The sequence below is a fragment of the Saccopteryx bilineata genome, chromosome 1, assembly GCF_036850765.1.
Source record: "Saccopteryx bilineata isolate mSacBil1 chromosome 1, mSacBil1_pri_phased_curated, whole genome shotgun sequence".
In the NCBI taxonomy this organism is placed as follows: Eukaryota; Metazoa; Chordata; class Mammalia; order Chiroptera; family Emballonuridae; genus Saccopteryx; species Saccopteryx bilineata.
The window spans coordinates 330902963-330916494 of NC_089490.1; the positions used below are offsets into that span (position 1 = coordinate 330902963).

Below are 13532 nucleotides of genomic sequence, written 5' to 3' on the forward strand. Positions count from 1 at the left end.
TTGGGCTCAAGATGGTGAGCTGTGCTCAAACCAGATGAGCCTGTGCTCAAGCCAGTGACCTTGGGGTTTTGAACCTAGGTCCTCTGTGTCCCAGTTGGACGCTCTATCCACTGCACCACCACCTGGTCAGGCTAGTATTCTAGTCCTTCTTTCTCACTTTGTCTAAGTGAGAAATTCAGAACTCTTGGCCTATTTAGTATCTCGTGCTAGATTTGAGGGGATTGTAGCATTTTTCAGTTGCTGGGCCATGTCTTCTTATGAATCACTACCTCCAAGTATTTGTGTAAACTGTAATGGTTTATTGAGCAATTTTGGGTCACCTATCTCACTAAGTCTTTAATTTCTGTCATTGTATAGAGAAGTAAATTGAGGTGTTGGTAGGCAAGTAATATCTACAATAGCTAAGAAAATAGGTTCCCAACTAATTATCTGTTGTTCTTTCCAGTACATTATAATGTGCTGTTAGTTCAAACCGTTTTTCACCTACAGCAAAAGGCTGGAAAATCCAATACACAGGTCATTAGCTCCTCCCCTGTCCAACCTCCTCAAGATAATCTTCTTTTTCCCTGGCATGCTAAAATGAATTTATCTTTAACTCTTCAGTAATTTCCTTATACTTTTATCTTTTGTATAAGCTCAGAGCCAGTAGTTGAGCACTCTGTTTATTGTGCCATTGTAGATTGATTATTAAATGGTAATTATTCTTTTCCTGAGATTTTGTTCTATGAAGTGATTATCAACACTTTTGCTATTGGGTTTAGGACATTATACTTTGAATTTGTATATCGGTGAAAAGTTTTCACTGGTTAAAAGCTGTTAAATGAATCTATATTTTAGGTTGAGTGGCAGTGAAGTATACAAGACATAACAGATTTTGAGTTATGGGACAGGTGAAAGGTGTGGAACATGTGGAATATCCAGGAGCTACTTAAAAAAAAAAATTCCCATATTATCATATTACTTATTTGTGTAAGTGTGTGTGCATATATATGCACATGTATTTTTACTTTCTAACTGTGACCTAGTATGGCTGTTTTATTCTAGCCTTTGAAAATTCAGTTTCTTTTTTTTTTTTTGTATTTTTCTGAAGTGAGAAGCTGGGAGGCAGAGTGACACTCTTGCATGCGCCTGACAGGGATCCATATGACAAGCTCACTAGAGGGTGATGCTCTGCCCATCTGGGGCCTTGCTCTGTTGCAACTGGAGCCATTCTAGCACCTGAGGTGCAGGCCATGGAGCTATCCTCAGCACCTGGGCCAACTTTGCTCCAGTGGAGCCTTGGCTGCAGGAGGGGAATAGAGAGATAGAGAGGAATAAGAGGGGAAGGGTGGAGAAGTAGATGGGTGCTTCTCCTGTATGCCTCAGCCGGGAATCGAACCCAGGGCTTCCATATGCCAGGTGGATGCTCTACCACTGAGCCAACCGGCCAGGACCTTGAAATTTTAGTTTCTTTACATGATTTTTAATACTGAAACCTTCCATAATCAAGATTGTTTGTTTCTTTAAATCTCCCCTTTTAAGGTTAATATTTTATTGCTTATGTAGTTGTCAAAGTTTGATCCTGTATTGACTTAGAGGAACTGACTCCTTCTTATAACATATCTGAAACCCCCCTGACTTGCACCTGGTGCTATTCTGTAGGTGTGCATGTGGCTGCTCATCTGGTGAATGCCCTCAATTTCTCGGTGAACTACAGTGCGGATTTTGTTGAACTGAATGCAGCAAGATACCGAGATGAGGTGAGTAGATTCTGTCTCATTTTTCTTTCCCTAGTTGTGAAATGACTAATGAGGGGCTGTAATTTTCACACAAAAAATTTGTACCTTGCTGCTCCCTTTGAGTGATCATAAATGCATTTGTCAGGTTGAGTTTTATTCCTTTTCAATTGGAAATATAGGTAATTACTGTTTCACAGTCTCCCCTGCTGAAAATGGGAGTTCAGAGCGTGTCTACTTTCTATGTTCTTCAGTGTTCAGATGATTGCCACTCAGGCTTGCCTTCTGCCTCTCAACAGCTTTTGTCTAATTCTTGTCATGCAGTGGAGACTGTCAATAATGCTGTTCCAGGGTAAAAATCCTTTAATAACTCTAATACTGTGCTTGGGAGAAACAGGGCAGAAAAGCAGGTCAATAATTTGAGGATCCTGGATAATCAGTTTATTTGACTTAAAATATTATTGAGTTTTAATGGTTCATTCATTTTGTTTTGTTTTTTAATCCTCAAAATAAATGACCTTGAGCTGAAGTCTGTAGCAGGCAATGTCTGGTGTAGGGATGCTTTTGTCCACGTGAAGCTGCCCATGAAATGAGATTGTGCGTGTTGGATGCCAGGCCGGAGCCTGCTGCACAGCACCTGCACTAACCTGGTTAGGCCTCCTGCTCAGGCTGCCATCCTGTCCTCAGGCTGCCCTTGCTTCATGCCAAGGCTGCATTAAAACCCAACTGCTCAGCTTTCCATTTGATCCGAACCTTGCCCTGTTCCTCCAAGTCTGGTGGTGACTTAATACGATTACTCCCCCTCTCCTCCCACTCCATTTTCTCCTCCACATATCACCAGACTTATCTAGATTAATACTGCTCATGTGTTTGCCCTCTCTTCCGAAACAGAGCAGTAAAGTACCTGCAAACACAGAAACAGGTCACAAAACTCAGGTAGCAATTAACCTTTGGTAAATCCTTTGACTTCTACTAGTGCTTTTTAAAACACCAATATGATTTAATTGATCCGGTTTGGGGTCAGTTAGTATTATTTTTAAAGAGCTCACCAGGTGATCGTAGTGTGCACCCAGCGTTAAGAACCATTGAATAATCCAGCGTCTTAGTACTCCAGCGGAGGCTCTTCTCACGTACCACTTTCGGACCAGAGGGAACGCTTTCCTCTTACCACTGCTTCTACCCATTTGTCTATCCTCTGCAATTTCCTTTTTTAACTTTTCCTTCTTTGGTTCTCTCTTTTGTTTTATAATTCATGTCTTTTTTTTTTTTTTTTCTGAAGTGAGAAGTGGGGAGGCAAAGAGACAGACTCCCGCAAGTGCCTGACCGGGATCCACCTGGCATGCCACTAGGGGTCGATGCTCTGCCCATCTGGAACACTTGCTCCATTGTAACCAGAGCCATTTTAGCACCTGAGGCAGAGGCCATTGAGTCATCCTCAGCACCTGAGGCCAACTCACTCTAATCAAGCCTTGGCTACAGGAGGGGAGGAGAAGAGAGAGAGAGAGAGAGAGAGAGAGAGAGAGAGAGAGAGAAAGAGAGAAGCGAGAGGGAGAGGGGTGGAGAAGCAGATGGGTGCTTCTCCTCTGTGCCCTGACTGGGAATTGAACCCGGGACACCCATGCTGGGCCTACACTCTGCCATGGAGCCAACTAACCAGGGCCTGCTCATTTTTAGTTTTGATGAACATTGTCAAATTTCCTTTCAAAAAGCCTTCACCAATTAACACACTTCTACCATGCTTATTTCTACACCTCATTAAAAAAAATTTTTTTTGCCAATATGATGAAAGAAAAAGGTAACTAATTGTTTTAATTTATATTTCCCCTTTCTGTAGTTCTGTCATTCCTTTCTTTCTCCCTTTTTTTTCTCCCTCTCTTTTTTCTTTTAATAAATATTTTTGAGCCCTTTTTAGGTACTGACAATGATATAAAGATGAAAACACACACACACACATTGCATGCATAAACAGATATATTGTTCTGAGAATTGTCTTTGAAAAAGATGGGTTTATGCCATTCCCTTTATTGTTCTTGCTTTGTGCTTTCACTTTGCCTCCTCCAGATCTTCAGTGACCCGTCCTCCTATTTGAGGTGGTATTCTTGACAACCTAGTTGAATCTGCCTCATCCTTCCATCTGTGAAATTGTCTTTTACTCTCACATTACATTTTTATTCCCTGGCAATATTAATTGTTCCATCTTCTGAGTTTCCATAGCTATTTATTCCACTTTGTTCAGATTGTTTTCTGTTTTTAGTAATTGTATATATATTAGATTATTCTACATTACCCTTTAGCCAGGTATAGAAGTCATTTGACCTAACCCAGATAAGGAGCTATTCTTAAGCAAGTGGTCCTTATTCAAGTCCCCTGGAACTGCAAGTTCCCTTGAATGACTTCCTACTTTGTATATTCCTGGCTTGATCCCAGAAGGCATAAGAAAGAAATTCAAAAATTGAGCCCTATTAAGCACCATTAGGATGAAAAATAAATTCACAAATTTGCTGGAGATTAATCTAAGTTTCCCAGAAGATAGAAAAGCAGTTGACTAAGGTCCATTACCTCATGGGAGATATAGTGTAAATAAAACACTAGCAATATTAATGTTTTATACTGATGAATAACAGAAGTAACCACTCCTTCTTATTTGTCATCACAATTTTTTACAATATTTGAAACATAAGTTCTTAATTAGTATTGCATTGAATTTACAGCGTACAACCCCTCCTGATCACTTTTAGTTCCCACTGTCCTGACACATTGTAGGTACAGTTTGGTAATTATAGAATTAATGTTTCCACATTAGAGACCAAAATACTGAGTTTCAATTTGGTCAAAAGGTGAGCTCCAGGCCACTGCCACTAGATTTAATTAGCCATTAACATGAAAGCTGACATCCTGTGACTCCTTATTCGGGACTCTTCCTGTCAGATGGATAGATTTCTCAGAGCCAGGTCTGTACTTGTTATACTCTTTTTTTTTAGCATGATGAAACCATTACAAAAACCTTAAAACCTATATAAAAGAGGAGAAACAGGCATCAGTTCAATTGGAAGATTACTATTTTAACTGCCTAATACATGGAACTTATACCCAGCCATATTCCCTGTAGAATTTTATAGGAACAATGTTTTATCTTTCAGTCAAGTATTTTTTTCTCCCTTTTTTTCAGGATCCTAGAAAACTTCTCTTTACAAGTGGTAAGTTGTTATTCACTTTTTTTTTTCTTAAGATTCAGGAAAACCTTTGAGAATAAGCATCATCAAACTGTATAGCAATTAGATGTATGTTAAAATGTAACAAGGGTACTTGCATATCTGAACGAATATTAGGAATTCAAGCGTAAAGTTGCAATGAAAACAGCAGGACAAGGCAAACAGTTGGGGTTCGAATGAGGAGTAAAAGTAAGTAAATGCATTTGTCTTTCACGTGTTCTCCCAATGAGAGCAATAGGACACCACAGGCTCTCTGAGGCCCTGCCTGCTCTGGGCGCACTGCTGTGGCAAGTGCTGGCAGAGACAATGCCTGGGGAATAGGTCCCGGCCCTGGAGGTCCTGGAGAGGAACACCAAGCACTCTGAGCATCAATGTAGTTCTTAGAATTCAGTAGGATATTTTGTAATCTTGAAACCTATAAAAAAAGATGAGAAACAGTCATTAAAATCAGTTATTTTTCTTGAAATGTGCCCCCTTTTTCATTTGTAATTTACTTTTCATTCGCAAGAATTATTTATGCATGAAATCTCCACTCTAGACTCTTAATTTGTTCTTCAAAGCACATTTGACTATCCCCAAATTTTGCCCTGACGTTAGGATAATTTGGACCAACATTCTTCTTTTTTCAGCCTTACATTTATACTGATGAAAGGAGGAAATTGTATTTTGGAGGATTTTTTAGCGCATACCTGTATTTCAGACATTTAGATGAGTGGGTAGTTGAGATGGTATGTCGTAAAGGCTTGGCTGCAAGCACCCTGCTAAGGATCAGAATTGCATATGGGACTGAGGCATGGCCCTGTCAAATGCATTGTTGTTGTTTTTTTCCAGTCAATTTTATAATGAAAAGTAACAAAACATCAGGTGTTTTACCCATCCATGTCACAACTCTATGTTTAGATTTATAAAATATATTTTGTCTCTGTCTTATGATATTTGCTACTTGCAAAGTATTTCACAGTTTTCTCTTTAGGAACCTAGTTTAGTTTTGTTTACAACTTTGCTTATTGAAAACACTGTTTTATTTAAGCTTTAAGAATTGGATAAGAAATAGAAGGGAGAAAAAGCAGAAAAATAAAGCCTTACGTATGAATCACTATATATATATTTTTTTGGTTCATGTGAAATAATTTAAGAAAAATATATAAAATTTGTTTTGATGTTATTTTCTACAGCACAGATTTGAAATGTTTTAAAAAGTTTAGTTTACAAAGATATAAAATAAATATCTTCTATGACAAAGATGTTAGGTTAAGAAACTTAGTATAATTAATACTTCTATATAAACAGGTGATCTCTCCATCTAAGCATGAAACCACATCACCCTTTGTTCCTTCCCAGAGATTCCCATGGGTGATGATGGACTAAGTAGAGACAGAATCCCGGCCCCACCCCAGAGTCTCCCGGCTGGGCCCTGGCAGTGTGCTTTATCCATCTTCCCATACACCTTGGGAGCTTCTGTTTTACCCTTACCATATAGCTCACCACACTTTTGAGAATACGTGCTCACTGCCACCTATATTTTGCCTACTCTCTTATATTACTGTCTCTTTATCACCGGGTCAACTCTTGCTCAACCTTAAGTCTCAGCTGACTTGCACAAATTCCTCCCTAATTCCATTAGGCAGAGCAGGCCTTTTCTTGGTCTGGATTCCCAAGGATACATAGTACTATGTCATCAAATAATTTATTTCCTTACACCTACTGTCTTTTCCACTTGGATATGAGCTCTCCTAGGGTGTGGCAGGGCTGCCCCTAGGGCATGCAAAGCCTCAGGCAAATATTTTTGTGGAGTTTCTGGCAGTACAAACCACTTGCATCACCCCAAATTGGCATGTGAGCATCATTGTGGTGGCCCAGTTTACATCATTTTATGAAAGGTGATATCCACTTCCTACGTCTTTAGCATGGAATGCAGGGGAAGACCCCTAAATATGAGTCTAGATAGACCCCCCTGAGTAGTAACAAGTGAAATAACAAGGTAGTGTCTAAGGAAAGTAATGAGATGAGTGACGTTGTTTATTTACAAATGGACTTAATCTAGCTTTGTTTTACTAATACAACTCTGACTAAAACTGTTATATAGCTATTATTAAATGTTGTCAGGCATAGCACCTAGGAAAAATTAAGTTTCTGAGGAAGGAATGCATGCATGCTTTCAGTTGTTCTAATGATAAAGAATATATTCTTCAGTTGAGATGTGTCTTGGATTTTAGTTTGTTTAGTTACGTTTTCTCTCCGTGTGTCTTTAAATTGTTTTCCATGTAAGCAAGGTCTGAGAAATTAAGATTGTCTTATAGAAAATAAAGCTTGTAGCAGTGCAAGTGACAAAATATGGTAGTCAGAATCACTAAGTATGAAATGTTAAAAACATTTAAATTAAGAATTTAGGAATTAAAATAAGTTTAAAAGATTGGAATATTCAAACCTTCATTTAAAAATACTGCATATCGCCAAATTTGGTAGTGCCTTGTATGATGAGAATAAAATGCACAGTATCCAATTTCTATTAGAAAAATCCTAAAAAATAAATTCAATTGTTTCCAGTTGTTTTGGCAAAAACAGGATAATGAATACAAGATGGTATATTTCTGACCATGTCGGGGTATGGTTGAAAACGATCTCTCAGTCTTATCTAGAAACAGCAGTAAAGTAAAATCATTCATTTTAAAGGCTACTAATTAATGAATTTAATACACGTCGATAAGCAATAAGAGTAAACATTCAAGAATGGTTTTTCTAAGGAAACAACTATAAGTTTTGCTTCATAACTTGAAAGACTCAAAGAGTGCATGGTATACTTCATTTTGCCCAGAGAGGTTAGCCTAGTCCAGTAATTTCCAGAATGTGCTTCCTGACTGTTAGAATAAGTGTAGGAATAGAGGCTAATATACTGCGATTTATCAATGCTAGCTTTTCAGGCTAAGTTAGGGTACCTTTGATGAACCTCAGAAACACTTACTGCTTAGCTCTCTGTTAACACATAATGCCCCGTGTTACAGTTACCAGGCTGTCCTGTCTCCCAGACTAGGAAGGGATCTCTTGTAGAGCAGGATTTATTTTTCCTCTGGCACTTAACAGTATACTATAGATGCCCAGGAAATAGTCACTAAATAGATAAAAAAGCCACTTGTTTAACTCTACTTCTTGATGTGTAGACCTTCCCTACAATATCCAATTTGTTGGCCAGACTCTATTTTTCTAATTCCAGTGACAAAAAAAAAAATCATAACTTCTTAAAATATCACCCCACCTCTTCTTTTGGACCAATTTAATTGTAATATATATATATATTATATACATTATATATATTATATATATATACATATTGCTAATTATAAGCAATTTTTCATCTTTACTTACCCAAAGGCTATTACTTTATAAATAATTAACTCTGGTCTTTTTATACTTCTAGGAGATAGAAAAGAAAAAATAAATTCTTCACATAAAAACGATAATTGCATAAATCTGAAAGAAAATTAGAAAGCACTGAATTAATTATCCTTATGATATGCAGTGAAATTGTGGTTTGACCTAAGAGACAGTACAGGATCCTAATGACAGAATAAACATATCATTGGTCAAGTTGTCTGGGGTTTCTACTTCATCTTCAAATGACTTGAGTCAACTATTTTACCCCCTCTCAGTCTTTCAAATATATTTTTTGTGCTCTGCTCTAAAAGGAGTTCTTTAATTAAATGTTTTAGGAAATATCCATTTTATTTTAAACTGGTTTCTTCTCAGAGACTTTAATACACTAATATGTCTGGTGCCTTCTCAAGAAATGGTTATGGCATCTTTGAGTAATAGAAATTAATATCTCAAGAATTAATGCTAAAATGATGTACTTTGGGACTTATGCCTCTATTCCAAACATACTCAGTTTTTTCAGGTGTCCTCTTGATGAAGTGATTTGCAAACACTTTATAACTAATCTTGGCATGTTTAGAACCACATAGGAAACCTTGTATGTAGACACAGCAGAGATTAATGAAACGACAATAAAATTATTGGAAAGGACTTCAACCACAATTTCACATTTGGAGCCGTCTGGGATTTTATCATTTATTTATTCATTTGGTCAAATAAGGATTAAAAAAAAACTACTTGAAGCTAGAGAGACCTCCTCTTTTTTTCTTCAAATTTATTGAGTTATGATGAAGAACATTAAATTATGCAAACATAATTTATGCTACCTTTTATTGGTTTTGACATATGTTTAAACATTTGAAAACATGACCAAAATCAAGATGACGAATATATCTATCATTCTAAACAGTCTTTTGTACTTCATTATAATGCACCCTACCCTCTGCCCCTCCTAGCAACTAATCTGCTTTCTACCACTAAAGAGTGGTTTGAATTTTCTAGAATGTTACATAAAGGGATTCATAGAGCTTATACTCTTTGAGTTTTCTTTTATGGGTTTTGGCTTTATTTCACTCAGCCTAATAGTTTTGTGATTCATCTCTGTGATTGCATGTATATCAATAGTTTGTAGGGTGTTTTTTTTTTAACACTGATTACTTTTCCAGCTGATGGAGACTTTTGTTGTTTATAGGACTTTTAAAATAAAGTGGCTATGAACATTTTTGAATATGTCTTTTTGTGGATATATGTTTGTTTCTTTTGGGTAAATAGGGAGTTGGAAGACTGAGTCACTTAGTAGGCATGCTGTTCTTTTTAAGAACTATTCATCTTTTAGTGTGAACTGGTATAGTTATCTTGCTCTTCTACCTTTTGAGAAGTAAGACCTCACCTGGGCAGTGGTAAAGATAATGGGAAAGGAAGTACGCTAAGACGGAAGTAGAGAGATGAGATGGTTTGGATTAGACACATCAGGGAAAAGCAAATATTGTTAGGCTTCCAAATCTATGGATTGAAAAGAGTGAGGATTACGTATCCAAAGAGTAACTCCCTTATTTCTCATGTGGTCCTTTGCACATAAAAACTTGTTTCTACTGTTCTGAGATTTCCATTTTTTTTTCACTGATTCTAAACTCCCCAGAACCCTAATAATGTATACCTGTATCATTCTTATATTGTACCCAGCTTGTCTGCTTCTGCTAGTGGCTTACAGTTTAGGATGGCCCCTCTCTTTCATAGGTGGTTCTTTGGCAAGAAGAGAAATAGGGGGATGTCTTTACTTTTGGAGATAGAATTATTTCATTAGCTTTTCTTAGAGGATTTAAGCTAGGACAGTTAGGAGTTACTGTTGCTTGTATGATTTTAAGAGTAAACAAAAGTAAGTGGTAGGATATTTTATTTGCCAGTAAAAAGATAGTAAGAAATGAAACTTTTGATTTTAGCTCCTCCCCCCCCCCCCCCCTGAAGTGAGAAGCAGGAAGGCAGAGAGACAGACTCCCGCATGCACCCAACCGGGATCCATCTGGCTTGCCCACCAGGGGGCAGTGCTCTGCCCATCTTGGGGTTGCTCAGTTGCAATGGAACCATTCTAATGCCTGAGGCGGAGGCCATGGAGCCATCCTCAGTGCCAGGGCCAACTTTGCTCCAATGGAGCCTCGGCTGTGGGAGGGGAAGAGAGAGACAGAGAAAAAGTAGAGGGGGAAGGGTGAAGAAGCAAATGGGCGCTTTTCCTGTGTGCCCTGGTCGGGAATCGAACTCAGAACTTCCACATACCGGGCAGATGCTGTACCATGGAACCTGCCAGCCAGGGCCTAATTTTAGCTCTTTTTGATATAGTACATGAGCTATTCATTTTAGACATGCTATATTAGCTAACTCTAGATTTGAAGCAATCTATCATGTCAATATTTAAAAAACTAACATTTTTGCACATTAAAAAAAAATAAATGTCCTATCAGCATGATTTCAGCATGTTTTCTATACTGAAGAAATATATCTGCAAGTGTTTTGAAAACATCAGCACTGTAATTTTTTCTGAAACTCCACTATTTTTTTTGTTCTACACTTGAATTTGTGGTTTTTAGAAAGCTTTTAGTTTTATTTATTTAAAAAACTATTCTAGATAATAAAGCTCCAGATATATTATTTGAAATTAAAACTAAAGGAGCTACTAGTTGTTCAAAATGGGAAAGGAGAGAGTAAAGGAGTTTAGTTATATGGTGGGGAAACAAAACCAGTAAATGTATTGAATGTCAATCCTGTACATGTATTAATTATTGACATTGGTATAGTATGTACCTTTAGAAACACATATTTATTCATCATTCTGAATGGAATATTTGAAAATATAAAAAGAACTCTTCTGTTAAAAGTAGAAAAGACTGCTTTGCCTTAAGTACCTTGAAATTGTGCAAATTTAAAAAAAAGCTTTTTTGAGAGAGAACATACAAGGAGATATGTGATTTCAATTGGGCTCCCCACAGAACAGCATAATACTTTGGATTTTAAGGCAATAATTTTTTGTACTTTTTCCCTCAGTATGACTTAAGTTAAAATGTACTTATGTCCATTTTTATAGTTCCTGGCCTGACAGGAGTCTGCATGGTATTGGTGCTATTTCTGATGATTACAGCTTCTACGTATGCTATACGGTGAGTGTCACAGTCATGATTTCAGTATTTACTGGTTAGATTATTTAGATTTTCTTCAGAGGATCTTCATTTTCTTTCTTTTTTTTTAAGATTATAATTTTATTTATTTATTTATTTTGTGACAGAGAGAGTGAGAGGGACAAACAGGAAGGGAGAGAGATGAGAAGCATCAATTCTTTGTTGTGGCACCTTAGTTGTTTGTTGATTGCTTTCTCATATGTGCCTTGACTGGGGGGCTATAGCGGACTAAATGACCCTTTGCTCAAGCCAGCGACCTTGGGCTCAAGCTGGTGAGCCCGCGCTCACCAGATGAGCCCGCGCTCAAGCTGGTGACCTCGGAGTCTTGAACCTGCGTTCTCTGCATCCCAGTCCGATGCTCTATCCACTGCACCAACGCCTGGTCAGATGGATCTTAATTTTCATGTATAGAAAAACTCTTGATTAACCAGAATGCTTAGCCAATATCACATTCTGATGAATAGACTATTCTGGGTAACTAAGAATGAAGTAGAGACATTTCTGGATTATATATATATCTCCAGATAATATACACACACACACACACACACACACACACACACATATATTATTTTATGTTTCTAAAATTTTTTTTGTATTAGTCAAATATTCTAGATTGGTAAGGAATTGTATGTGGAGACTTTTTAATGTGAGGAATTTTGAGTTTTTCAGGGGTATTTTTCTGGAGGATAATGTATCTATGAGACACTATGAGACTGAATTCAATTTGTATGCACAGAAATATATAACTTAAAAGTATGTTATAATTCATTTTTTATATGAGTTTGTTTTTCTGTAACTTAATATAGTACAATATTTTAAACAAAGCTTTAAAAACATAGTTAGTGGACATCTGCTAAAATAATCAGAAATATCTTTAATTTCATTATTCTTCTAGTTAAGAGATTTTGAGCAATTGCAGGGACACATTTTCCTGAGTACTTTCACATGTTCTTTCTGGTGGGTACATCTGTTTTTCACTATATTTTACAGTATCTTTTGTTACTGGTCATATTTCTTAGTTAAGAAAGCAAGAAGAAGAAACAATATATAATCTTCAAAAGTAGTCATTCTGTTTGTTGAGATGTGAAATATAATGGAAACATATACACACATATTTTGAAAATAATTACCCCACACCATGATCAAATGAGTCTATCTCTGCACTTCTGAACACATCTAGGCACAGAAGCACACACATCAAATCTCACAAATAAACTTACCACTCAGAGACGGACACTATAAACTTCCTGGTGTTATGTTTTTATACTTCATTCTTCTTGCTTTTGCTCAGTCATTCATCATGTCTTACCTCAACCAAAATCACTTTCTCTTCTCTTTTCACATTTCTGATCTCTGTCTCTTCATATGTATATTTTACCAAAATTGGACCATATAATATGTGCTATTTTAAAACTGATTTTTACTTAAATATTGTTATGAACATTTTTCTCTTTACTGATGGCACAGCATATTACTATATAGACATGCATTACTCTCTCCGCCCCTTATAGTTGGATGTTTTAGGTTGATTCTATATTTTCAGTAGTTCAATTGGGAAAAACCCTGTCAATGTGTCTTTGCATACTTTTATAATTAAGTCCAGTGGAAAAATACCTAGATAGAGAATGATTAAGGCAAATTTTAAGCCAATTTTTATAACTTTTCATAAGAATAAAAATCACAGAAAAGCAAGTCTCTAACATTAGTGCATCAGGGTATCAATTTTTTGGGAGAAACTTTATTTTAGTTAGGTCAATAAGTCATTAAAAAACTGACGTTTTCAATTTTGAGAGTTCTTGAAGAAAAATTAAGGCAGTTGACATTTATTTACAAGATCGAAGATATATAAATGTTCTATATCTAGAAAATGAATCCTTGATTGAGAGATAGTATTGTAAAAACAGATATAAAGATCGGCTCTGTTCTCAACTGAGCCATCACATAAGTAATTTCGTTACTGTGTCTTAATTGTTAGTTCTTCTATTTGTTTAAAAGAGATAAAACTAACTCTGCTTTTCTCCAAGCTTCATTGTGAGAATTATGAAGTTATTAAATGGATCATGGAG

At 36.6% G+C, this 13532-nt stretch overlaps 1 protein-coding gene across 2 annotated transcripts in view; it reads left to right on the forward strand.

The window, feature by feature from the left end:
- The window catches only part of NOX4 (NADPH oxidase 4), a 197179-nt gene that overhangs the window by 42462 nt on the left and 141185 nt on the right, over nt 1-13532 (forward strand). For both annotated transcript variants that reach the window (XM_066248545.1, XM_066248550.1), the window contains exons 5-7: nt 1642-1739; nt 4885-4912; nt 11373-11445. In XM_066248545.1, coding sequence (XP_066104642.1) covers nt 1642-1739; nt 4885-4912; nt 11373-11445 — 199 coding nt within the window. The remainder of the gene's footprint in view (nt 1-1641; nt 1740-4884; nt 4913-11372; nt 11446-13532) is intronic.